Raw genomic sequence first — 24,034 nt, forward strand, 5'->3', positions numbered from 1 at the left:
AGCCTTGGGCAACGGCATGACACATCCACCATTCATCAAGGCCAATTCAGAGAAAATATTTTTTCGGCTGGTTTTTAACCCTTCATTGAAGATTTGTATCTATGGCAGCTGCATGCTAAGCCTGCTGGCTAATGAAGAAGAGCTGTCCTATTTCTGGACTGTGAAAGATTAGTAATTCATGCCCCAAACATTAAAAGAGCTAAAATAGATCTTTGAAGTTTTCCCTTCACATCCACCTTGTTTTCCCTCTCCTATATCATAGAAAAGCAACAATCTTTAACAGTGTGTCTTTTAGAGAAAAAAAATGTCTTCTCTATCTTTTGCATCCCTTAGATTTGATCTTGGGGCATCTTCTTGAAAGAACACAGTAAAGGATGGAAGCATTGTCTCTTCTCTTTCTGTTCTGCACTTTGGGGTTTTAGTTTGTTATATACAGAATTCAGCCTCAGGGCATTCAGTTGTCTGTCTTAAAGATGCTGCTGCTACAGTTTGCAACAGTGTAACAACATCTTACAAAACATCTTTACATCCATAAGCAAATACAACTGGAGGTTGTTTCTAAGTAGTGTAATGGCCAGCTTCTGAAAACGGAGGCAGATGGAATCCCACACCTGAATGGGGCTCAAAAAAACAAACAAACTGGCAACACTAAAGAGATTCTGAATGTGCAATGACCCAAAACTAACTGAAAACAGAATGTGTCATGAATTCAGAGCTCACCCATGCCGAGTGTCATGTGACTTTACTACAGCTTGGCTTTCAACACAGCTGCACACTGCACACAACAAATGAATGCTACTGAAAGGAGCTCAGGCTTGAGGCTACTTTATATTATGACTGGTTATATTTTTGTTGTATGTATGTTGTCTCTTATGCAATGGATTCATTAAAGAAAACAAAAAATGTTTTCCCTACTGTCATTCCTCAGCAGATAAACTTCAGATTAATGTTAATATTATGTTAGAAAGTTTGACTTATAAAATTGCTGTTTGCGTTCCTGACTTCAGTGCCATTAAAACAAACAAAACAACAACAACAACAACAACCAAACACTAGCTGAGCGTGGTGCCTGCCTTTAATCCTAGCACTAGAGAGGAAGAGGCAGGTAGATCTCTAGGAGTTGCAAGCCAGCCTGGATTACGTATTAAGTTTCAGGCAAGCAGGCCACACACACCGAGTCCCTGTCTCAAGAAATAAAGATAAAAATCACTGAACGAATCATGATTTGGTGTCAGATTAGAATTTCCAACCATTTCTGGTAAGGCCCTAAACAGACTTCTGTCACTTTTACACCACATATCGATGCGGGTTAGCGTTCCCATCCCTGACAACTATAAAATCAGCCAACTCTGAAAACTGTTTCCGGCCCTCTATGTCCTGCACTTTCAACCATTTAGCCAAGACTTAATTCTTTATGTAAAAAAAAAAAAGCAAACAAGCACACCGATTTGTCAAAGTATACATTTGCTTTGGTAAAATTATATATGAAAGATTATTTTAAAATAAATTTCCTTGTGATTTATTATCAATAAATGTTTGCTGTATATACCTACTTTTATATACTCACAAACTGTTCCATGCCATGTAAAAACTTCTCAGGAAAAAAAAAAGGTAAGTGGAAAAAAATTTAAGCCTAATGTAATTAATGGAACTGGTAAATACATTAAAATTTTTGCTATCTCTAAAATACTTTCTACAGCGGGTCTTTCCTATCTGTTTCCTTATACTCTGTACTGGCTGGTTTTGTGTGTCAAAACCACATGCTGGAGTTATCACAGAGAAAGGAGTCTCCCTTGAGGAAATGCCTCCATGAGATCCAGCTGAAAGACATTTTCTAAAGTAATGATCAAGGATGGGAGGGCCCATTGTGGGTGGTGCCATCCCTGGGCTGGTGGTCCTGGGTTCTATAAGGAAGCAGGCTGAGCAAGTCAGGGGAAGCAAGCCAATAAGAAATATCCCTCCATGTCCTCTGCATCAGCTCCTGCCTCCAGGTTCCTGCCCTGTGTGAGTTCATGTCCTGACTTCCTTTGGTGATGAACAGCAATATGGAAGTGTAAGCTGAATAAACCCTTTCCTCCCCAACTTGCTTCTTGGTCATGATGTTTTGTGCAGTATTACAAACCCTGACTAAGACATACCCTCCACGCTAACATATTAGGATGGTTGTTGTTATTACTATATCACTGCTGTCTTTGCGATCTGATCCATGAAAAAACTCCACTTGATGGTAGTTTCAATTTGCTTTCCCTCAATATGACCGAAGCTAAACATTTTTTGTAGCTTAAGGGTCTTTTTCATTTTCTTTTATTCTCCATTTCTGCTTCATTGGTGTGTTGGGGAGGGAGTACTGTTATCTCTCTGCCCAGTGTTAGAACTAAAAGCTTCAAGGGAGTATGAGAAATACTGTCACTCTTGAGCTAAGAGCATGAGATGTGGTATTTGAAGGCATTCTAGGCCAAGCTAAGTGGCCAGCAGGGAGACAGGCTCAGAGGTGATGGACGGAAGAGACCATGCTCTCCATCCAGGAGGGTTCTTACCAGGTCCCCACAGCTGCTGGCACTGTTCCTGGTAAGTGAGGCACATGCCGTTGTAGCAGTAGGCCTGGCCACCCTCACAGGGGGTGCCATCCATCTGATAATAGTTGGTGGGGCAGTGGGGAGACTTGCCGGTGCAGAACTCGGGGAGGTCACATTGCCGCACCTGCTCCCGACACTGGGTTCCAGGAGCCACCAGCTAGGTAGAGGAATGAGAAGAGTAGAGTAGTCATTTCGTCCCTGCCCCCACCCTTTCAGCCAAGAGCTCATGAACATCCTATCTGTGGAAAACAGTTTCGACGACCTTGTTATCACCGTGCTTATCACACGACTTCAATGAGCTCAAGCCATGGTCGGCCTTCGCATAAACAGTGATTGAGTTCCTTCAAAGTTGTACCCACGTGGACGAACTCAACAGAATTCCTTCCCACAGCAGTTGAGAAATAACGTTTATGTAACAATCTATAGTTTTCTCTCTGCCATTACAACCATCTTTCACTTCAGTGTCACTAGGACTTTATTAGTTTGCATGACAGTCTTATATAACTAAAGGAGCAAGACACAATATATCCAAAGTCATGTGGTATGTGGCAGGCCAGTTTCCTGATAAGGGTACATGCCTACATGCATACATGCATATACCCACACACAGAAAATTGGCATTCATGTAGATTTTCAATTTACAACATTATTGCTTCGTTCGTGTAAGTTTTTAATTTACAACTTCTTGTTTTATTCTTGAAACTAGCCTCAAACACATTATTTAACACAGACTGGCCTTGAACGAACTCAGGGCAATCCTCCTGGCTAAGCCTCTGGAATAGCAGAACTGTAGACATGTCTCACTACATCCAGCTTGTGGCTCCAAACAGCACACCCTCAGTGTTATGCAGAGCATGGGACTGAGTGTTATCCAAATACTTCTCTCATCTGCCCCTCACATGGTCCATGAAACTGATATAGCTACTTTATATCAGCATTCCTGATACTCGTGTGGGTGTGTAGACAGAGCTGAGACTCCGGCAGTTAAAAAATTCCCCAAGTTCACACAGGTAGGGCTTGAAGTCAAGGAGTCCAAGGCTCAGTCTGAAATCCTGGAGTTGAGTAAAAGGTCACTCCGTGCTTATTCTCCAGCCTTGGTCTGAGACTTGAAGGACTCAACTCAGCATAGCCTCCCTGGGGGCTTCCATGTCAAAACAAAAGGTGTCCAAGTTCTCCTGAGCCAGGCAAGGACACTATGGCTCAGAGGTAGGCCCTCCCCTGATTCCAGGTGACCATGCCACCCAACAGCTCTTCTGGGGAAATACCCCAGCAGGCCCCTCTGCTGGCCATTCTTAGGCTGAAGGGCTCACTGAGGGAATGAATGAAGGCCAATCACGGCAAGGATGAGCAGGGCCAGCGGCAGATGCAGAAGCCTCGGTACATGTATGCGCTTAACCAGTTCTAGAGAACTGACCTTTGGTTCTTGTTTACCCAAGATTCCAGATTCCCGCCCTCTCTCTGGCTGCTAAGAGCAAGCATGCTCAGTAGGGTACTTGAACAACACGTGAACACTGTGTGCGCTTGCCAAGCTGAGGGTGGGGCAGGCCACAGCTCCATTCTCAAACTTCTCTAGTACTCAGAGTTTCAGGTTAACAACTCAAAAGTTCAAATATCATAGTAGTGTGTGCATCTAACAAATCTATATGAATATGATAGATGTGTATAATTATAAAAATATGTACTACATAACCTTTAATAAGGCTCAGGATAAGCTTTATAACCAAAAATATTAATATATGGCATATTATGATGAAATAAAGTTATTTTAGGTAATCTTTTTATAAAAACTATAATTAGTCTGATATCCATTTAGGTCAGATTTTATCACCAAATCTGTTAATTTTTTTATTTATATATTTTGGGACTTCCTGACTTGTCAGACTTGGATTAAGAAGTTCTCAAGCTGGGCGTGGTGGCGCACGTCTTTAATCCCAGCACTCGGGAGGCAGAGGCAGGCAAATTTCTGAGATCGAGGCCAGCCTGGTCTACAAAGTGAGTTCCAGGACAGCCAGGGATACACAGAGAAACCCTGTCTCGAAACCTCACCCCCCAAAAAAGAAGTTCTCAAATTCAGTGCTATATGGCTATTAATGGTAATAGATTATTTTCCACATTGATATTAAGAATGCATGCTTCAGAGTCAGGGAGAACTGGGTTCAGGTCCTGACATCACCCATCTCCTAATGACCCATTTTCCTCACCTTAAAACAGAGGCAGTAATGTGTACCCCTTGGGGCTGTGGTGAAGACTGAGTCGGTTAGCATATCAAATTCCCATCCTGATGCCTGACATCCACCAAGATGGCCATTTATGTTCATCAGAATCAGGGTTTGCTTTTTCATGTGTTCAAGAAAAATGAAGTCTCACTGGGCCTGGTGGCTTACGATCTCTCCTGGGAGATGATGTCAGCACTTGCCTGGACTCCAGAGCAAGTTCAAAGCCACCCTGAGCAATTTAGTGAGGTCTTGTCTCAAACTAAAAGAATATATATACATATACATATATACATACACATATATATACACACATACATATAAAATCAAAATAAAGATATATATACATATATCTACAAATGCACATATATATGTATGTATATAGCCCTATAAGATATATCATCTATTTAAATAAAAAGATATATACACAGTTATATGTGTGTATATCTTTTTTATTTTGATTTTATACGTACATACATATGTACATCTTTTTATTTATATATCTGCTTATACATTTATATATATTAGTGACATATTTATATATTCATATCTTAATATAGGATATATATGTGTATATGTATTTACATGTATATGGGGTGATTTGAGCATAATGAGGCCCAGGATAGAAAATTGGTAGGCTTAGTTAAAGGGACATTCTCAGTTCCAAATATCTAACATCCACCCACCCTTTCTCCCTTCTCTTCCTCCCAGTGATGGGGTTGAATCCAGAGCCCTGAGCATGAAAGCATGGATTCTTACCACAAGTGGTCAGTGATAAGAACCACCCTCCCTGGCCCTGTGTCTAAAATTTTTGATGCAGGCTGAAACCCAGCCGCCACCCACTAGGTTGTCACCTCAAAGCCTGAGACAGAGGAAAGGAGACACTTACCTTGCACTGGTGGCAGCAGGAACCATGGGCACACTCTGCCCCTTCCTTCAGAGTGCAATTGGAGGCATTGCAGCAAGGGTTCTTACATTCCTACAAAGGCAGCAGAAGGGCAAGAGTCAGAGCCCAGCAGGGGGCGCCCTTGCCACCTCAATTCCCCGGCCTGCCTGGCACTCTCTGCTTCCTGTTCCCTAGAAGACCTCACTAGAGCATCACTTGCAGTTCTTTACTAAGGTAATGAGTATCTGTAAGAGAGAAGACACAAGCAAGTGCTTCATACTCAGAGATACCACAATGTAAATGAGACTACGTGGTGATTAGAGTAGGTATTATCCCGTACTTATGTGGTCATACTGAGCTTGCAAAATCTACCATGCCCATCGTCCTTCAAAGGACTCTCCCTATGCTGAAAGGCCAGGGCTGATCCTTGCTTTTAGTTCATGGTTCTTGGTCTTTCACTAGTTCTTTTATTCTGAAAGTTACAGGGTTAGAGGTTTTTTTTTTTTTTTAAAGATTTATTTATTTATTATATGTAAGTACACTGTAGTAGCTGTCTTCAGACACTCCAGAAGAGGGAGTCAGATTTCATTATGGATGGTTGTGAGCCACCATGTGGTTGCTGGGATTTGAACTCCTGACCTTCGGAAGAGCAGTCGGGTGCTCTTACCCACTGAGCCATCTCACCAGCCCCCTGGTTAGAGTTTTAAAAGAAGGTCACAAGATGGCTCAGTGGGTAAAGGCACTTGGTGCCAAGCCTGACAGCCCGAGTTTGGTCTCTGAATGCCAGGTGGTGAAGTTGGAAAGGGGGAACATACGCACACATGCACGCACACAAACACACATGAAATAAGTGCAAAATAAAAACAAAAGGACATCTCGACATGGAGAGTACATGGCTACCTCAGTCTCATAGCTACACACTGCTTACAGTTCACTAACTGTCAAGCATGGGTTAACTTTCTCATCCTTCAAAAAATAGACACGAAACAATATAGTTCTGCTTTCCTTCTTCTTCTTCTTCTTCTTCAGAAAAACATCCTTCTAATAAAGATGACAGAGCTAGGGTGTGTGCTCTCCATACTCGCTCTGAAGCCCTGATAGGAGGAGAGGCCTATCCACCAAGAGTTCTGCTTCTCTTTTTCTTGGCAGCTCTCCCCTAACCTGACAGTACTTCCAACACTCCCTTCGAATCTTCTCTTCTCCGGGCTGGACAGCACGAGCTTGGGTTAGGGCTCACCAGGCTCATGGTCATGAGCTCATCCAGCTGTGTGGCCTCCAGAAATAAATTCAGTGCAGCTGGAGGGCCCAAGACGCCATCTGGGGCTCCTCTGGGGAGGAGGAGAGAGAGCTACGTGCCCTGGGATCATGGTCTGTGGCTAGAGCAGCTGCTCAAAGGGGCTCCACCCTGATCCTGGATAGGACTGTCCTGACCACAGCTGCAGAGGCCATCGAAATGGTCCACCTGGCAGACTCGCTGTCTGCCTCTGACACACAGAGGGCCTTCGGTAGTCATGTGTAAGAAGTGCTGGCAACTGGGAAATCATCTGTCCCTTTGTCCTTTCCATAGGAAGTTATCGACCACATTGTCCTTTAGATGGGAACTTATCTGTCACATTGTGCTTTCAAATGTCCTTAAGCTCTGAAGACAATGCAGATTTGTCCCTCCCTCTAGTATGGTCCTGACACTTACCTCTTCGTCTCCACAGTCACATTCTTCACCGTCTTCCAGGTACCCATTGCCACACCTCCGGCCTCCGTACAGCGTCCTAGTATCCGGCATGTTGGAGAGACACATCCCTCCTCCTGTCTGCAGATACCTGTCCAGCTCCTTCCTGTTACACCAACTGAACACTTTGGGGAAAGGGTGCCTGACAGAGAAGAAGGAGGCGTTAGCGGAGCTGAAGCACACCAACAGCTTGCTGCCCTGCCTGCCACTCAAGAGGCTTAGTTCACTTGGATGAAAACCCTACACCTGCCCTCTGCCTCACCAGGACATTCATCAGTACACCAACTTAGAATTCTTTCACCCCGAACCATGAGATGATGAATAGGCCACACCGTTATGTTTTCCTTAAAAATGAAAAAGGCAGTTGAGAAACAGAACAGTCATTTCTGTCTTTTCCGTGAGGGAGCTGAGGTAGGTAAAGGGTGAGAGGTACATTAAGACAGGTTTCCCACCAACCAAAGAGTACACATGGAGGGACCCATGGCTCCAGCCGCATATGTAGCAGAGGATGGCCTTGTGGGACATCAATGAGAGGAGAGGCCCTTGGTCCTGTGAAGGCTCGATGCCCCAGTGTAGGAGAATGCCAAGACAGGGAAGCAGGAGTGGGTGGGTTGGTGAGCAGGGGTGGGGGTGGGGGAATGAGATGGGGGTGGGTTTCGGAGGGGAAATGAGGAAAGAGGATAACATTTGAAATTTAAATAAAGAAAATATCTAATTAAAAAAAAGACAGGTTTCCATACTGAAAGCTGAACAGTACATCAGATAGGTATTTATCTTCTCATGACAAAAAACAGAACCAGAAAGCCCAAGACCACAGATTTAATTCACTCATGGGCTGATCTCTGTTTTCATAGCCAACTCTACCGCCCAACACACAAATGTGTGGGCTTTATCATAGGCGTATGTACGAAAGCTCCACAGTCGCCTGCTCCTATGGAAACGAATCAAAAGTGCAGCCGGTTCCTTATTTGTAGCTGCCAGCCCTGGTTTTGGTTACCCCTAGTCAACAGAGATCTGAAACTCTTGAGTTGAAACATTGAAAATGGACCAATCTATTTTTATTATCATCATCACTATTTCAAATGTTCTAGCTTATTATGAGTTGGTGTTTTTAACCTCTGACTGTGCCTGCTTTATACATTAAACTCATCAGAGATCACAGATGTATGTAGGAAAACCACAGAGAAACACAGCACAAGATGTAGATATGGGAAAACTGCTATGTCACAACATGGGTCTGTAAAGAGACCCTGGTAAGGCCCTGCACTTAAGTCTCTAAAACAACGAAAGGTTAAACATTGAGGGCTTCCTTCAGTAGTACAGTAGGTCCCCAAGGACTTTGCTACTAGCCATTCAGCTACGACAGTGTGTGAATAACTTAAAAACAGCTAGAGTAATCATTAATTTAGCTGTCGTCCATTTGTCTACACACACTCTATTGGGATTGGCTGAGAAAGGGGTGGGCTTAGCCATGAACTCAAACTCAAAAGTTATGCCCGTGAAGTCATATCCCGCATGTCACTGCCATCCTTTGGAGTCATGGTAGTCAGGAAGTAGCGAGCAAGCACTAGCACTATGAACGAGAAGGCTGCATTGAACCACCATTCTCTAGGAAGCATAGCAAACCTTAGTGGTTTGGAATGAAGGGATGTAATAAGGATCCTCCTACATTGCCTTCCAGGGAGTGGCTCAAGTCCTGAAGAATGGCATGATGTATGCGTTCAGGAACAAGAGAACCCTCTTCCAAAAACTCTGGTCTAGACAATCCTTGTAAGGGTTGGAGTCTCAGTACCTTTGTTTCATGGAATTCCTTAAGAGTGACTGGATGGCCCCTTCTCCTTTTATTCTATAAACTACAAAGCTCCCGAAGAGGCAAGACCAAGGGTTGTGGTTGAACTGGGCATATGGGTGTGGTAGCACATACTTAAAGCCCCAAAGACTTTAGAAGCTGACGTGGAGGGTTGCTTAAATTCACAAGTTCAAGACTTGACTGAGCAAGACTCTCACAGGTGATGTCAAAAACAAAAACAAAACAAACAAAACATGTCGAAGCCAATTTTAGAGCTGAAAATTACAAACTATTCGTCAATTGAGATCACCTGCTCTCTGAGGAACTTAGCGTCCCACAACACATCTGCTCGCTTCTGTTTCGTCTAAACATCATTTAAACTGCTGTCATCCACAGCTTGAAAGTTTCCCTGGGGCCGTCTAGGAGGACTGCTTGGGTCAGGCTGACCCTGCACCTCTCACCCCACTCTTCTCCCCACCCGCACCCTTCAGGTTGACTCACCCGGTGGCGGCGGCCATGATGCAGCCGCCATCGGCTGCGCTGGCAGAACAGCAGTGTGCAGAATCATGGCTCATGCCAAAGTTGTGGCCAATCTCATGGGCCACGGTGGAGGCTACACCGATGGCATTCTCGGAGTGGTCCTGTTCAGAGAATTTCAAATTCGAGGTCAGGGGGTTCTTTCTGCTTTGCATGTCTTTTCCTTTCCTTTCCTTTCCTTTCCTTTCCTTTCCTTTCCTTTCCTTTCCCTCTTTCCTTTCTTTCCTTTCTTTCTTTCTTTCTTTCTTTCTTTCTTTCTTTCTTTCTTTCTTTCTTTCTTTCCTTTTCTTTCTTTTCTTTTTTTGCTTTATTTCTGAGTAGCCCTGGCTATTCTGGAACTCAGTCTGTAGACCAGGCTGACCTCAAACTCAGAGATCCACCTGTTTCTGCCTCCTGAGTGCTGGGATTAAAGGCGTGTGCCACCACCACCTGGCCTGCATGACTTTTTCTTATCTGAGCCTGACAGTGCTCCATTGATCTCCCCTAATACAGAGCATATTGGCTCTTCATACCTTGCTTATATGTATAAGAAGTCTAAAGCCACTTGTCTTCATTTGAAAAGCAAATGCTCAAAACACTGTTACCTGTGTTCTTAAAAGATGCAGACTACAAATGACCTGTGGATGCATTTTTTGGATATCACCTTGAGTTGAGCAACAGAGACACTTGACTCACTGCTTTCTGAGAGCACCCCTTCAGAAAGGGCCACCCCAGACAAAACTGGTACAGTGTGTGATCTTCATCAGCAGAACAAATAGGGCTGGTACGGCGATGTAAACCTAGAGTCCCAGCCAACTGAGAGGCTGAAGCAGGAGGGTCGTTTGAGCCCAGATGTTTGAGACTACCCTGGGCAACATAGTGAGACCCATTCCCCAAAACCAAACAGTGGAACAAAAGCAGCAAAATGGATGTTTATACCAGGCATGGTTGCGCATGCCTTTAATACTAGCACTCAGGAGGCAGAGATAGGAGGATCTCTGTTCGAGGCTAGCCTGGTCTATGGGTGAGTTCTGAGATAGTCAGTGCTTTGTAGTCTCCAAAAAAACAACAAAAAGTGTATATATATATATATATATTCCTTTTATTATCTCACTTAATGTTTATTCTTACCCTAAGATTATAAGCCATGATCTTTACAACTAAAGACACACATTAACTCCAAAGTCACATGGCTGCTCTTTGAAACCAATTTGACTCTAGAATCTGGGGTTTAACGTTCATGCTACCTTGTCAATAAAAATACATGATGGGTAGAGGGATAAAATAACAAATGAGCAGAGAGACGAGGCTTCCTTTATATCTCTTCCAGGTTAGAAGTGACAAGCCAAAATCCAGGGGCTAGGGATGTAGCTGTAGAGTACTGGCGTAGCATGTGTGAAGACTTGGGTTTGATCCCAACACCACATCGAACTTGGTATGTTAGCCAACACTTGTCCCAGCACTCAAGAGATGGAATCAGGAAGAACAGAACCGTAAGGTCATTTTCAGCTAGATAGCAAGCCGGAGGCCAGCCCGGTCTATACAACGAGTTCCAGGCCAGCAACAGCTTCATAGCCAAGCAAACAAAACCAGAAAAAAAAAAAAAAAAAAAAAAAAAAACCCTACTCTTGCCAAGTCAGAATTTCAAAAGAGAGCAATTTCCTAACTGTGACTCTTGAGACAGGATCTCATTTCACAATGCAGCACCTAAGGACTCAAGACCCAGCTGAGAAACCCTCCCATCTCTGTTCTCTCCCCTGCCCTCAGCTCCCGCTCTGCCTCCCCCAGCCTGCTGTGGAATAATACATGACAGATCTGGAGATCCAGTTTTTACAATTGCTTACGAACAAACACAAAGAAAGATGAATGAAATTTTACCCCTGGCTACTATCCTTTGAACCTAAGAACTTAATCTGAAACATTTGCTCTCTTTAATGCTTTTTTCTTCTGTGACTATAAATATCAAATCGGCTTTTCAAAGCTGGCTTCCTCTCTTGGGAGCCATTGTCCCCTTACGCAACATCATTGTCTTGTCTGAGACCCACCATGCTAACTCCGCCAGACTGGTACACGGAGCACATGGCCATGAGGGGAGCCAGGCCAATGGTGGTGCCTTGGAAGGACCTGCCCCTGCAGGAAGAAAAAAGACATGTAATTCAGGTGGGGGCTGAGAGAACTGTTCCCCATGGGTAGGAGTGAATAGCTACCATGATGTTCACTGATCCCCTGACCTTCCCAGATTAGTCCCAAGAGGACAAGCCTGGTAACCCAGCCAACTGGATTTCTTTCAGGATACCACACCTCTCACCTCCTCTCACTTCCTCTCACAGTAGCAAAAAAAGGTCACTTTCCCCCTCAGAATGTGCCCAAAGTATCCAAAAGGAAAAAGGCAGGGCTTGAAAAGCTGTGCCCCATCCCTGATTCATAGTAAACGGCCAGACACAGGGGTCACAGGGAAGGGTGTGGTCTAGGCTGTGATGCCCAAGTGAATCATGTCTATTTCCACCAGTGGCCAGCAGCTCAGGTCTTACCATCAGTGACATGTTGTCTTGGGGGCAAAAGCAAGGATGCTGGACAGCAGCTGTGGGGCTGATGTGATCCGCACATCACACAAGGACCAAGAAAGTAGCTGAGTCCCTTTGGGAGCCTCACAAACTGCAGCTGGGTGCAGGGCTAAGCTGTTTCCATCTCTGCTCCAAAATGATGGCCCTAACCTGTCAACAGCCAGTTTCTTCCGGTTTAATCTATCCCTTCTCCATCTCATCCACCCAGAGTAGGCGAGGAGAGTAAATGGATGTTTAATAAATGTTTGCTTAATAAATTCAATATATGCCGATCTGAGTGTATGAAGCCCTGCTTGGCATTTCGGAGACTTGCACTTAGCTCTGGGGAAGCTTTAGTACTGTAAACAGATTCAAAGTGTCCAATGCAAAAGTTCAGGCCAAATGTTTCTGCAAAGGCTTTCTCAGTGAGTGGACAGTCCTCAAGTGACCACTGAGAGTCTAGCTAGGTTTTAGGGACAGGTAAATATTGGAAATCATAGTTACTATGAAAGGGTAAATCAAGGTATCAAGGATGAAATAATTACTGACTCAGCTATGTTAAAAATAAATAAATAAATACAAACAAGTAAAGGAGTTTATCATCTCTGTGCCTTGGTTGAACCACCCCAAACTACCCTAGAAGGCAACATTAATACACACCAATCGTCCTTAGGGGACTGTCACCTAGCACCCTGACCCCATCAGTCTTCCTTTCTTTCTGAGGCTGAGGCTGCTAGAAAGTCAACACAGAACTTGGCCAAATGTTTCAGTATTTCTTCTCACCAAGCACGAAGGTCCTACAGTCTACCATTTTGACCTTCCCAGGACTTCAGCCCTGAGACCCCCAGAGAATGGTGTGAAGGACCTGAGGACCCATCTCCTGTATCCTGCAGTGGGAGGTCAACTGATGGTGCTCAAGAACGCCTGTTTCAGGCTAGCAGCTGTGAACAAGAGTCATCCGCTCATTCCCCTAATATTCACTCCCAAGTGCCTCAGCTGCTCAGCTGATTACGGGCGAGGCTAATTGCCTCACGTGGAACTCAGCAGAGGACTGTTATCATTCTTAGGCTTTTTAACATGCTTTCACGGTGTGCTGAGTCTGAAAATGCCTGGTTATCTGGCCCAGGGAGCAAGGGGGTGGGGTCTTGCACAACCAACATTGGCCCCTGTGAAAGGAAGGGTGAACTTCGCACCCCTACGGCAGGCAGGGGTTCTGCAGCCAAAGCAGAAAAGAACCAGAAAAGGGCTGCTTACGTGATTAGCTGAGCATTGTCGTGGCTCTTCTGAGCAAGCAGCTTGCGTCTCCAACTAAGAAAGGACCAGAGGGTAGAGTAGGGATTCTCTGAAACTTCACACTTATCCCCATGCGTCCACACCTCCAAGCCGACAAGTGCAATCCGAATGTTCAGGGAGCGGTAAAACTGAAAAGACACCGAAAGGCCAGTTTCTCTCACCACCCGGCCTAGGAGCTCAGAGCACAGATGCTGAGATTGCTCTCTGGCTCTAGAAAGCGGGAAATTTGACCTTCAGAGGGATGCATTTTGGTGGTCAAGATACTGGAGAATCTTGGTTTAGAAAACAGAGGTTAAAAAAAAAAGTAGAGGGAACAACACCCTAACCATCAAGGGGCTCTTTGATGGACCTGACCAATGCTACTGTGTCAGTGTTGCATGTACATGTGACCTGTGTGTGCACATATCACACGTATGTGTGTCTTCTGTGTGCGTATATACACACACGAAGTCCCAAGGTCCATGTTGCTTCCCATGTTATTTTTTCAGACAGGGTCTCTCCTAAACCAGGAACTAACTGATTAAACCTGACTGGTTGGCCTGAGAGGCAGGGATGGCCTGTCTCTGTCCCCTGCCTCCCCAACCAGCCACATGGCTATAGGTTCATGACACCATGCCTGGCTTTTAGATGGGTGCTGGGACTTAGGTCCTTATGTACCCAGCGATACTTTACACACTGCGTCATCTCCCCAGCCCATGAGTGACAAAAATAAATAAATAAATAAAATAAACCACACACACACACACACAACACAGAAGCCACAAAAGGATTAGATCACCCCAATCTAAAAATGGTGGGTTCCTTCCCAGCTAAAATTAATAACTGGTGGTCCCGCTGTTCATCAAGCACTTGTCATGAAGAAGGAAGGATACTGAGGCTTAGAAGCGTTGAGACATTTGCCCAAAATCTCAGCAGAAACACTCTGGAGCCAAGATGAACCAGATTATATCCCCAGGGCCCTTGTGACCATCTGCTGCTGAAGAGCTGGGATCATATGTATATAATAATAAAGTACACACATACACACACACACGCACACACACACACATTCCCATCCTTCACTTGCCCCCAGGAAACTGCAGTCTAGATGGGCTTCTGGTTCTTTGCCACATCTATCATCACAGAATTTGCTTCACTCAGGAACTTTTTAAGGGAAGTCAACTTGGCTTTTCTTGCACTTCAGAGAAAACAGGGCCTGTGGATTGGGCCCCTGATTCAGCAAATGTGTAGAGTTCTTCCAGTTTTAGCTCTAAAATGTTCAGTCCAAATAAGTGGCTCAGCAAACTTAGGAGGAGCCCATGTACCTCACCCTAAATCGAGTGTGCCTGAGGGAAGTTGGGGGCTTGGAAGAATGACCATCCACAAGGCACAGGGTTTCCACCAACACCCGGGGTGTGCGGCTACCCTCTTTTCCCTCCACATCTTTGCTTTTTCTGTAGTTGTTATTGTTTATTTGTTTGATGTGTTTACTGACATACCACTTCCATTTCTCATCAGTGCTTAGAGGTAGGCTCTAATCACCCAGTGCAGGAAGAAAATTCTTAGAGCCAGCCAGTCAAGCCCTGCACCTCCCCTGCGTCGGTCTGGGACAATGGTTGCTACACAGGTGGCGGTAGGATCAGCTTCCTGTATCCCCAGGGAAAACACATTTTTCCAGATGTTGGGTGTTTGGTTACAGGATCACTGAGATGCTATTGCTGGTGAGTTAGGAGCTGGACACAGGACTCTACTGTGTCCCTAGAATCCTTCCCTCCAGGAAAGGCTAGTGTTTGGCTTTCACCTGTTACATACCAGTGGCCTCTTTCCACAGCTGTTGAGGGCAGAGAAAAAAAAAAATACAAGGCTGTGAACTTTTCATCTAGTAATTCCACAGCAACCAACTCTGCCTTTTAAGCCCTGAAAGTTTAATTTTTAACATTTGTTTGTTTGTTTATGGTTTTTAGAGACAAGGTTTCTCTGTATAGCCCTGGCTATTCTGGAAACTCACTTTGTAAACCAGGCTGGCCTTGAACTCAGAGACCTGCCTCTGCCTCCCCAGTGCTGGGATTAAAGGTATGTATCACCACCGCCCAGTTTGAAAGTTTCTAATTTCTATTTGTTATCAGATGAACCATCTCTCCAGCCCGAGATCTGGGATCCGTGAACCTCTAGCTGGCCAAGAAAGCCTTCAAAGTTCTACAGGTCCTGAAGTGGTTATCAGAGTCTCAAAGAGACAAGAGACCCCAGGGCTGGGACTGTCAGCCAGTGGAAAACATGCAACCTTAGTTCTACCCACCAGTACTGCCCCTTAAAAGGAGGCACATGACCAAAACACGTCAAAGCTTTGCTTGTGGAGAGGAGCTGCCATTGCAAAGTTATGTTCTCTGCCTTTTATGCTAGAACTTGCTTTCACATAGAATACTTCACGGTCTGAGAACACCCCATTAGTGCAGCTCAAACTTCTGTGAATTTCCTAAGTGCATGGTTTAAACAACCCTGACTGAAGAAGTATAGCTATTCGTAGTCTTCCTAGAAAGATCCCAATCCACTTCAACATCTAAGTCAAAGAATCCCTGGGCTTTCACCCGGAGGGAACACATCCCGATGCCTTTTAAACTGGGCTCTCCCTTGCCCAGTGTGCCTCAAAACCCACTTCATTTGTGAGAAAGGTCAGGGGGTCAGAGCCAGGCGCATGTCTGTTTCCAGCCATCTGCTTCCATGTGACTTTTACATGGGCAGGGGCACAAGATGTCATTTTTGAAACATGATTTCCATCAGAAAACTATAAACATAACTGAAAGCCACTGATTTAAGCCAGTGCTTGTAGTTTATAAATTAAAACAGAGAAAAAACAAAAGGCCCCAAACACTCACACAAACCAACAAAAGACAAAAACCCGACCCAAGAAGCTGAGTTCTTTGCCTCTGGTTGATAGCTCAGGGTCCCAAATCAGCAACAAGAGCTCAGGCGTGTGTGACTTCTTGCCCTGCAGACTGTCTGAGGTGCAGCAACCTCCCCCAGAAAGTACACACCTGGTCTCACCTTATCAACATAGTTGGCGATCTCCATGAGCTTGCGTTTGGTGGCATCCTGGTCATGCCGATTCTTCTGAAACTAAACAGGACAAACAGAACCAGGTGAGACAGACCTCTCCACAGCTCTCACCCAAGGGTCTTCCGTGTGCAGTCATTTTTCAGTAATAGCCCTTCCCATGGCTCTCAGCAGAAAGAACCTGAGTGAGAGCTATCTTGGCTACCTCCAACTCCCAGGGCAAGGCAGCAAACAGAGCAGATGTGATTATCTTCTTCCAGCCCCTTCAGGTAGTTATTTTCCTGCCTTTATATTACAATGCTTCCAGCTAGCTCACTGATCGATCAGAAGAGGGACTGGTCTCTTTGCTTTGCTCATCAACCCAATAGGAAGCCACCATCACACATCTTATAAGGCTTTCTCCTACATGTGGTCAGTTGTCACTGATCTAATGGTTGCTAAACTGCTCTATGGACAAGCTGTGGTGCTTAGCACAAAAGGGGCATACGGATGTCAGGTCTTGATGACACCCTACAAGAGCTTCAGTCACAGTGGAGGGAGAGCCAGAAATAACCATAACAACACATCCTCTACTTAAGAAAGAAGGACACAATTTAAAAGAGCTAAGAAGCTCACTGAGAACCTGCACAGACTAACTGCAGTAGGGGGCCATGCAAATGTCACATAGAGGGTGCTGCCAACAGGGCCATGTGGCATCAGCAACAGGTTTTGCCTTCCACACGGATTCCAAGAGGCAGTGCCTTCTTCGGCGAGAAAGATTCTTTGACTTCATCATCACTGTGAAATCAGACATCGCTAATGGAGCATAGGAGAGAAGAGTGTGCTGTACTTGATTAGAATGTCTGCCTAAAGTCCCATTAGGAGGCTTTGTATTACCACTTCTGTCTGAAAAGGACAGACCTCTTTCACCTTCAATAAGGAAGTAGGGAAATTGTCAGGATGGGAAGATGAAAAGATTTTAGAACTGTAACCTCCCCCTCCCCTAAATGATAGCCATGCCCTGTCTGCTGTCATTTTGACCAGAATCTGGATCGCTAGTGAATGTACTGTTAGGTGGGTATTCCGTATTCAAGCCGTCACAGGTTTCCTCCTCCAGCTCCTCCAGAATTACCCAAATGAGATGATGCCCTAGAGTATTGGTTTGGCAAGGGCTGACTCCCAGCTCTGGCACACCACTTCCTCTCTCTTGTATTGATTCCGCAACAGTCCTTGACTTCTTTGGAACCGACACTCACCAGAAAAGAACTCCATTGCTATCCTTATCTCCTACAGAGGTAAATTCTAGAATCCCGTTGCATAGACCTTTGCAAACTGTTTAATCCAGAAGTTTCTATTTATTACCAAGACCTCTCGACTTCTAAACTAGTCCTGTGGCAAGAGTCTTTCCACTTACTTAGTAAACATTTATGACTGCATTGGGGAGAGATTTCTGGCTTCCAAATATATTAATCCTATCCTCAAACAGTAAGGCCCAGTGAGGCCACCATAGTTGAAACCATAGTGTGTCATGTTTTCCAGAAGACTCTGAAGCAGGAGTTGGTAAGCTTATTCTACAGAGCGCTACTGAGTAAACACGATGAGGCTTGGTAGACCACATGATTGTAGACCACTGCTGCTCAGTTCTGCCTTGGTGGACCACAGCTGCTCAGTTCTCCTTGGTGGACCACAGCTGCTCAGTTCTGCCTTGGTGGAGCACAGCTGCTCAGTTCTGCCTTGGTGGAGCACAGCTACCCAGTTCTCCTTGGTGGCTTAGAAGCTTCCAGGATACCATAAATCAAATGCTCCAGAATAATACTCATAGGAACATGTGATAGGTTCACATGGGCTGTAGTTTACAACCTCCGGTCTTAAGAAATATGTGCTTCAGTGTTACCCTTTCTGAGGCAACCCTGGTCATATTACACGGTAGGCCAGCCTTTCCCAGATATCTTACATCCTGCTGGTACCACCAAAATCCTTTACAGCCTTATGTCTAAACCCATTCTTTCCCCTCCCCCAACGTAAGCCCCCCTCTTTGCTCCCATTGCATTCTATTTCACTTAATAAATGAGGGAACGTGCCAGGATCCACTCCTCCTCGCCTACAGAATGGATGGACATGCTGAGAATCATCCCAGAAGCTCCCACCTCGATCTTGGCCCAGGCAGAGAGCCACTACTTGCTTGCTTGCTTGCTTACTGCCGACAGCTCTCTCTAGATGCCAATAGCACAACCTCACTGCCCAGAGCTTGCTTTCCCACTCGAAGACCCCTCTGGCTGCTGCAAGTTCCGAGCCCAGAGATAGCGGCTGTGTATCAGCACCAGGTGATAAATCACAAATACTACATCCTTCCCTTGATTCATCTTCCTGCACACTCAGATTAATGACCAGGAATATATTTCTGCCAGCGGGTCTGGGCTGCAAATCTTGCCTGGCCTGTTCCAACCCCGACATGAATCATTCAAAGCCTACAGCTGAGAGATGTTCATGACCCTGAGAACTGAGAGATCCCTCACTCAGCAAGAGGTACGAGTCATGGGGGTGACTTGTAGCTAAGGGGGTGAGGATGCCTATGTGACTGACTGGTGCTTTTTATAGGGTACCTCACTCCCCTGCATCAGTAAGATCCTCTGGGTGGTCCCACAGCCATGATGGCACCTTCAAATAGAGCCTTTTCTTGCCTGGTTTGCTGGGAGTCTAGCTACCCAGCAACAGACCACTCCCCATCTCCTCCTCTCCTTCTTCTTTTTTTTTATTAATTTATTTTTTTATTAGGTATTTTCCTTGTTTACATTTTCAATGCTATCCCAAAAGTCCCCCATCCCCACCCCCCCAATCCCCTACCCACCCACTCCCCCTTTTTGGCCCTGGGGTTCCCCTGTACTGGGGCATATAAAGTTTGCAAGTCCAATGGGCCTCTCTTTGCAGTGATGGCCGACTAGGCCATCTTTTGATACATATGCAGCTAGAGACAAGAGCTCCGGGGTACTGGTCTGTGCCTGCTGGAGACTCACAGGTAAAACCCTGCACCAAGAACCCACTGGGCAAAAGAATAATACTCCTCCCTTAAACTGGAGCAACAGGGTTTCTTTTTTTTTTTTTTTTTTTTTTTTTTTTTTTTTTTTTTTTTTTGGTTTTTCGAGACAGGGTTTCTCTGTGTAGCCCTGGCTGTTCTGGAACTCACTCTGTAGACCAGGCTGGCCTCGAACTCAGAAATCCGCCTGCCTCTGCCTCCCGAGTGCTGGGATTAAAGGCGTGTGCCACCAACGCCCGGCACAACGGGGTTTCTAAGTGCCTCACTCCATTAGAGTCTCAGGACATTTTATCTGAACAATCTTAGGAAAAATGACGAAAGACCTTGTATCAGACAATACAAGATACAAAGCTTAAATGGAGAACTCTCTGGGAGAAAAGACCTTGCTTTTCCCCAGGAACCTTCACAATACAGAGAGCCAAAGGTGCCCGCTATGGGGCGGGGCTGAGTGGGGTACTTGGCTGGCTTTGAAACCAACCTTTGTTGCTGCTCCCTCATCTACACATCAATCTGTAGAAAGAAAACAAAAACCCTAGAACCCACCCATTCCTGACTGCTGGGAAGGGAAAAAAAAATACAATGCCAACATCAGCTTAAGAAGGCTAAACTCTTTTGAAAGTAACCACAATGTTCCCTCCCTGGAAAGCCCTTCACCTCCACTTCTCTGCCCAGTGAACTCCTCCTGTCTTTAACAAAGAAGGCTTAAGGTCCTTCCCTTCCTACCTCTAGCTCTGAAAATAAGCTCTCAAACCTGGGCTAGAACTCTCTCACCCGCTGGCATTGCCCCTGACCCACACTGTGGAGCTGCATAGAAAGAGGCCACTGGGGAAGCTGGTAGCCCGAAGTAGAGAGGACAGGAGACCATGACACAGTGATGAGCCCCACCCCCACTTTCATGGAGAACAGAGAGTTTTGCAGTGCTCAGCCAGGGCACAGGAAAGTGTGTTTGGCTGTGGTCATGTCACATGACACAGTATGGGACTTGAAGGTAATGCATGGTTAATGGAAATATGGGTGGTGGATGCATGGAAGGCTCCCAGGAGGAAACAGAACTCCTGGACTCTAGGATAAGACTCCATTCAAGCTTTCTTTACACGCCACCTGCCATCTTTGGCATCACCACATCAGAGAGGGTCTACCAAGGCTCTAAACCACACCAGATCTGCTGTGTGCATTTTAAGCATCACCAAGGGCCCATTTCAGTGGCTACCATGCCTAGAACTATAAGGGTTTTGTGCTTCTACAGCAAAGTTCAGAATCAAGAGCAGCTCTGGCTCACGGCTGCATCCTGATGCCAAGCACTATGTTGGAACGGCACAGAAAAAAAATCAGGAAGTTGCCTGAAAAAGTGAGACAAATGACTGGGCCAGGTGGACAGGTGTCTGTGAAATCTCGGGGCCTGTCCAATTCGAGGGAAGTGAATCAAGAGACTATCCTGCTCTTTTAGGCCGGTGTTTCCCAAGCTTACCCGCTATACATCAAAACCAATCCGATGTCTTATGAAACCATGGGTTGTGGGACCCCACCCTGATGATCTGGGGTTTGAGAGATCTGGAGTGAGGCTCAGAGATTTGCATTTTTTCACAGTTCCCAGGTGCCACAGATGCTGCTCCTCTGGGGACATTTAGGAAGCACCAACATGGTTATAAAAATAGATACACATGTAAGAAGACTGTATCTGACCAGATGCGGCAGGCACCTGACACCTTTGTAAAACAGAAGTCTACAGGATTTTCTGAAGGATTACAGACAGTCCTAAGAGAAAGCATCCAAACCGTAGGACCATGAGATCCAGTCTGAGCAAAGCCCGTGCTTCCGTGGCTGTCCTGGGAGTGCCTTTCCTTGGCTTTTTGCTGTTTTCTTTTTTTTCCTTACTGTTTAAAATGGCTAGAAGAGGGCTGGAGAGATGGCTCAGCCATTAAAGGCTAGGCTCACGGCCAAAAATAGAAAATGGCTAGAAGAGCCCTTGGTCAGATTTAAGGTCAAATTTATATGATAAACTAGAAAAAGATGAATGTGATGAGTGGATGCTTTCCACTCATCTGTCTGTCTGTCTGTCTGTTTCTTCTTTTTTGTTTTGTTTTCTGTTTGCTGAAATCCATTGCTGACCCCTTACCTCTGCATAATCAGCCACCAGGTAAAGCTCCACGTACTTCATGGAGTGTAAATCTTCCCGTTTTGTCTGGACAAGAAGAGACAGAAGCAGGTCAGTGCAGTAGAAATGGCTGGCTCCAGCTCATCCCACAAAGCAGCTGAGAACCACACTGGTTAATAAGCTGTGACCTTTTTACTTCTTTTACATTTAGGCATTTGGGACAGTCCTGGCTGCAGCCCACCATCTCCATCTGCAATGGGTTATTACTCAAGGCCTTTCTGAGCCATGGGATCTAATCCTCTAGTTTCAAAAAATAAAGAAGCCAAACTGGCTAGCACAGGCAAAATTGAGGCCAGCACCCCACAAGGGAACATGCCGACAGCTTAGTTCCCAAGTAACTTTGAGACCACAGACCTCCGTTCTAAGTGTGAACAAAACACATATTGTACATCAGATGAGATAGCTATTCCAAGAGGGGAAGTAACATTTTTTTAACCTTACACAGTGTTTTAAACCAGTATCTTAGAATATTTTAAATATAAACAGTGGTTCTCTTACAAAGGTATCTCACTCAACAATACTGAGAGAGAGAGAGAGAGAGAGAGAGAGAGAGAGAGAGAGAGAGAGAGAGAGAGAGAGAGAGAGAGAGAGAGGTGGGATTTTCCCTCTTTCTTACCCTTCTTTCTCAATCTAGAAATACCCCTGGAACCAAAGTAAGGGTGCAGAGAGGACAGGCTCCAGTCTGCCAGCTCCACTGGGAACCTGAAAACTCACTCTGCGAGGTTGCTTTTTTGTCTGATGTGTAAACTGAAGGGCCCAGTCCTTCGAGGTGGGCCCGGAGTGCTCGAACCCACAGTTCCCCGGGGGCAGCATGAGATGTTCAGATCTGTAAATACGGTGTTGGCTGTCACTGTTGGGGACGGGCTCGATGATGTAGCTGAGGTTACTTCTCACTATAATCAGTCCTCTGTGGATAAGAGAAATGGAAGCTCTGGTCAATGCTTCCGGAAAAGTCCCTTGTGCAGATTCAAATGCTCCATGCTTCTTCACGTTCTACTGGGCCATGAGCCCCTCTGGGAAGGCCTGGTGTAAGTTTAGACCCTCTGTAGAGAAATACACTGTGGGGCACAGAATCTCAAGAGCACTTTAGACCTCCCTAAATTCAGGCTTTAGTCTGGGACCCCTAAAGGCCACCAAATCAGGCATGACCCATGACAATCGTAGACCCCATAGACAATCATTAAACTGTATAGGCCCTGGAAAAGTAACATGTGATCAGAGGAAGCACTCTGGCCTGCCGGCTAGATAGCCAGCCTCTAGATTTAGCTGTGGCACTCAAAGGTCACATGTTCCTCAAGAAACATCTCATGACCCCGAGCTTCAATCTCCTCATCCCTAAAATAAAAATGATAACGTACTAACTCACGGGGCTCTTGAGTAAAGTGTCCTTGTGCCTGGGAGCCAAGCATTCCTACCCATCAACTGCCCCGTGCCAGCAGCTATCTGGTGAGGTGACACCTACAACTAACCACATGGAACAATCTTTCATCCAGTACTGAACTCAAAGATAGTGCTGGGTTATTTGGTTTTTGTTTTTTTTTTTCACTCACTGAGATTTCACTGGGTTCTAGATATCATTCAAACACAAATAGTCTTGTTGCTGGTATCCATAGAGACTTGGGTCCAGACTCCCAAGGAAACAAAAAATGCCAGACACTCCAAGCCATGTATAAAATGGTGTGCTATTGATGTATAACCTATTTGTTTTTTTCTGTATATTTTATATCACCTCTAGGTTACTTATAATAGCAAATAAAATGTAAATGCTGAACCAGGAGTGGTGGTGGTGCATGCCTTTAATCTCAGCACTTGGGAGGCAGAGGCAGACAGATCTCTGTGAGTTTGAGGCCAGCCTGGTCTACAGAGTAAGTTGCAGGACAGCCAGGGCTACACAGAGAAACCCTATCTTGAAAAACCAACCAACTAGACAGACAAACAAATAAACAAAGGTAAATGTTGGGCCTGGAGAGATGGCTCAGCAATTAAGAGCACTTGCTTCTCTTTCTCTAAATCTGAGTTTGGTCCTAGCACCCATGCCAGGCAGCTCACAAACTGCCTCTAACTCCAGATCCAGGGAATCTGATGTTCTCTCTTAGCCTCTACAGGCACTGCACACACATGGTGCACAAACATACACTCAGGAGCACACACATTAAACAAACAAACAAACAAATAAACAAATAATATTTTTAAATGTAAAGATATGTTACATATACTATATTATTTAGGGACTAAGGTCAAGAAAAAACATATATGATCAAAACTTTTTTTTCTAAAATAATTGATCTATAATT

The 24,034-nt window shown here is 45.2% G+C and overlaps 1 protein-coding gene across 3 annotated transcripts in view; it reads right to left on the reverse strand.

Moving 5' to 3' along the window:
- Adam19 (ADAM metallopeptidase domain 19) overlaps positions 1–24,034 on the reverse strand; it is a 90,987-nt gene that overhangs the window by 12,026 nt on the left and 54,927 nt on the right. For all 3 annotated transcript variants that reach the window (XM_021177258.3, XM_085830089.1, XM_085830088.1), the window contains 9 exons: positions 22,455–22,647; positions 21,702–21,767; positions 16,564–16,635; positions 13,504–13,670; positions 11,752–11,836; positions 9,692–9,831; positions 7,366–7,543; positions 5,679–5,768; positions 2,538–2,733 (listed from right to left, as the gene is read on the reverse strand). In XM_021177258.3, coding sequence (XP_021032917.1) covers positions 2,538–2,733; positions 5,679–5,768; positions 7,366–7,543; positions 9,692–9,831; positions 11,752–11,836; positions 13,504–13,670; positions 16,564–16,635; positions 21,702–21,767; positions 22,455–22,647 — 1,187 coding nt within the window. The remainder of the gene's footprint in view (positions 1–2,537; positions 2,734–5,678; positions 5,769–7,365; positions 7,544–9,691; positions 9,832–11,751; positions 11,837–13,503; positions 13,671–16,563; positions 16,636–21,701; positions 21,768–22,454; positions 22,648–24,034) is intronic.

This window comes from Mus caroli, unplaced genomic scaffold (assembly GCF_978045245.1).
Source record: "Mus caroli unplaced genomic scaffold, Mus_caroli_1 scaffold_13, whole genome shotgun sequence".
Classification (NCBI taxonomy): domain Eukaryota; kingdom Metazoa; phylum Chordata; class Mammalia; order Rodentia; family Muridae; genus Mus; species Mus caroli.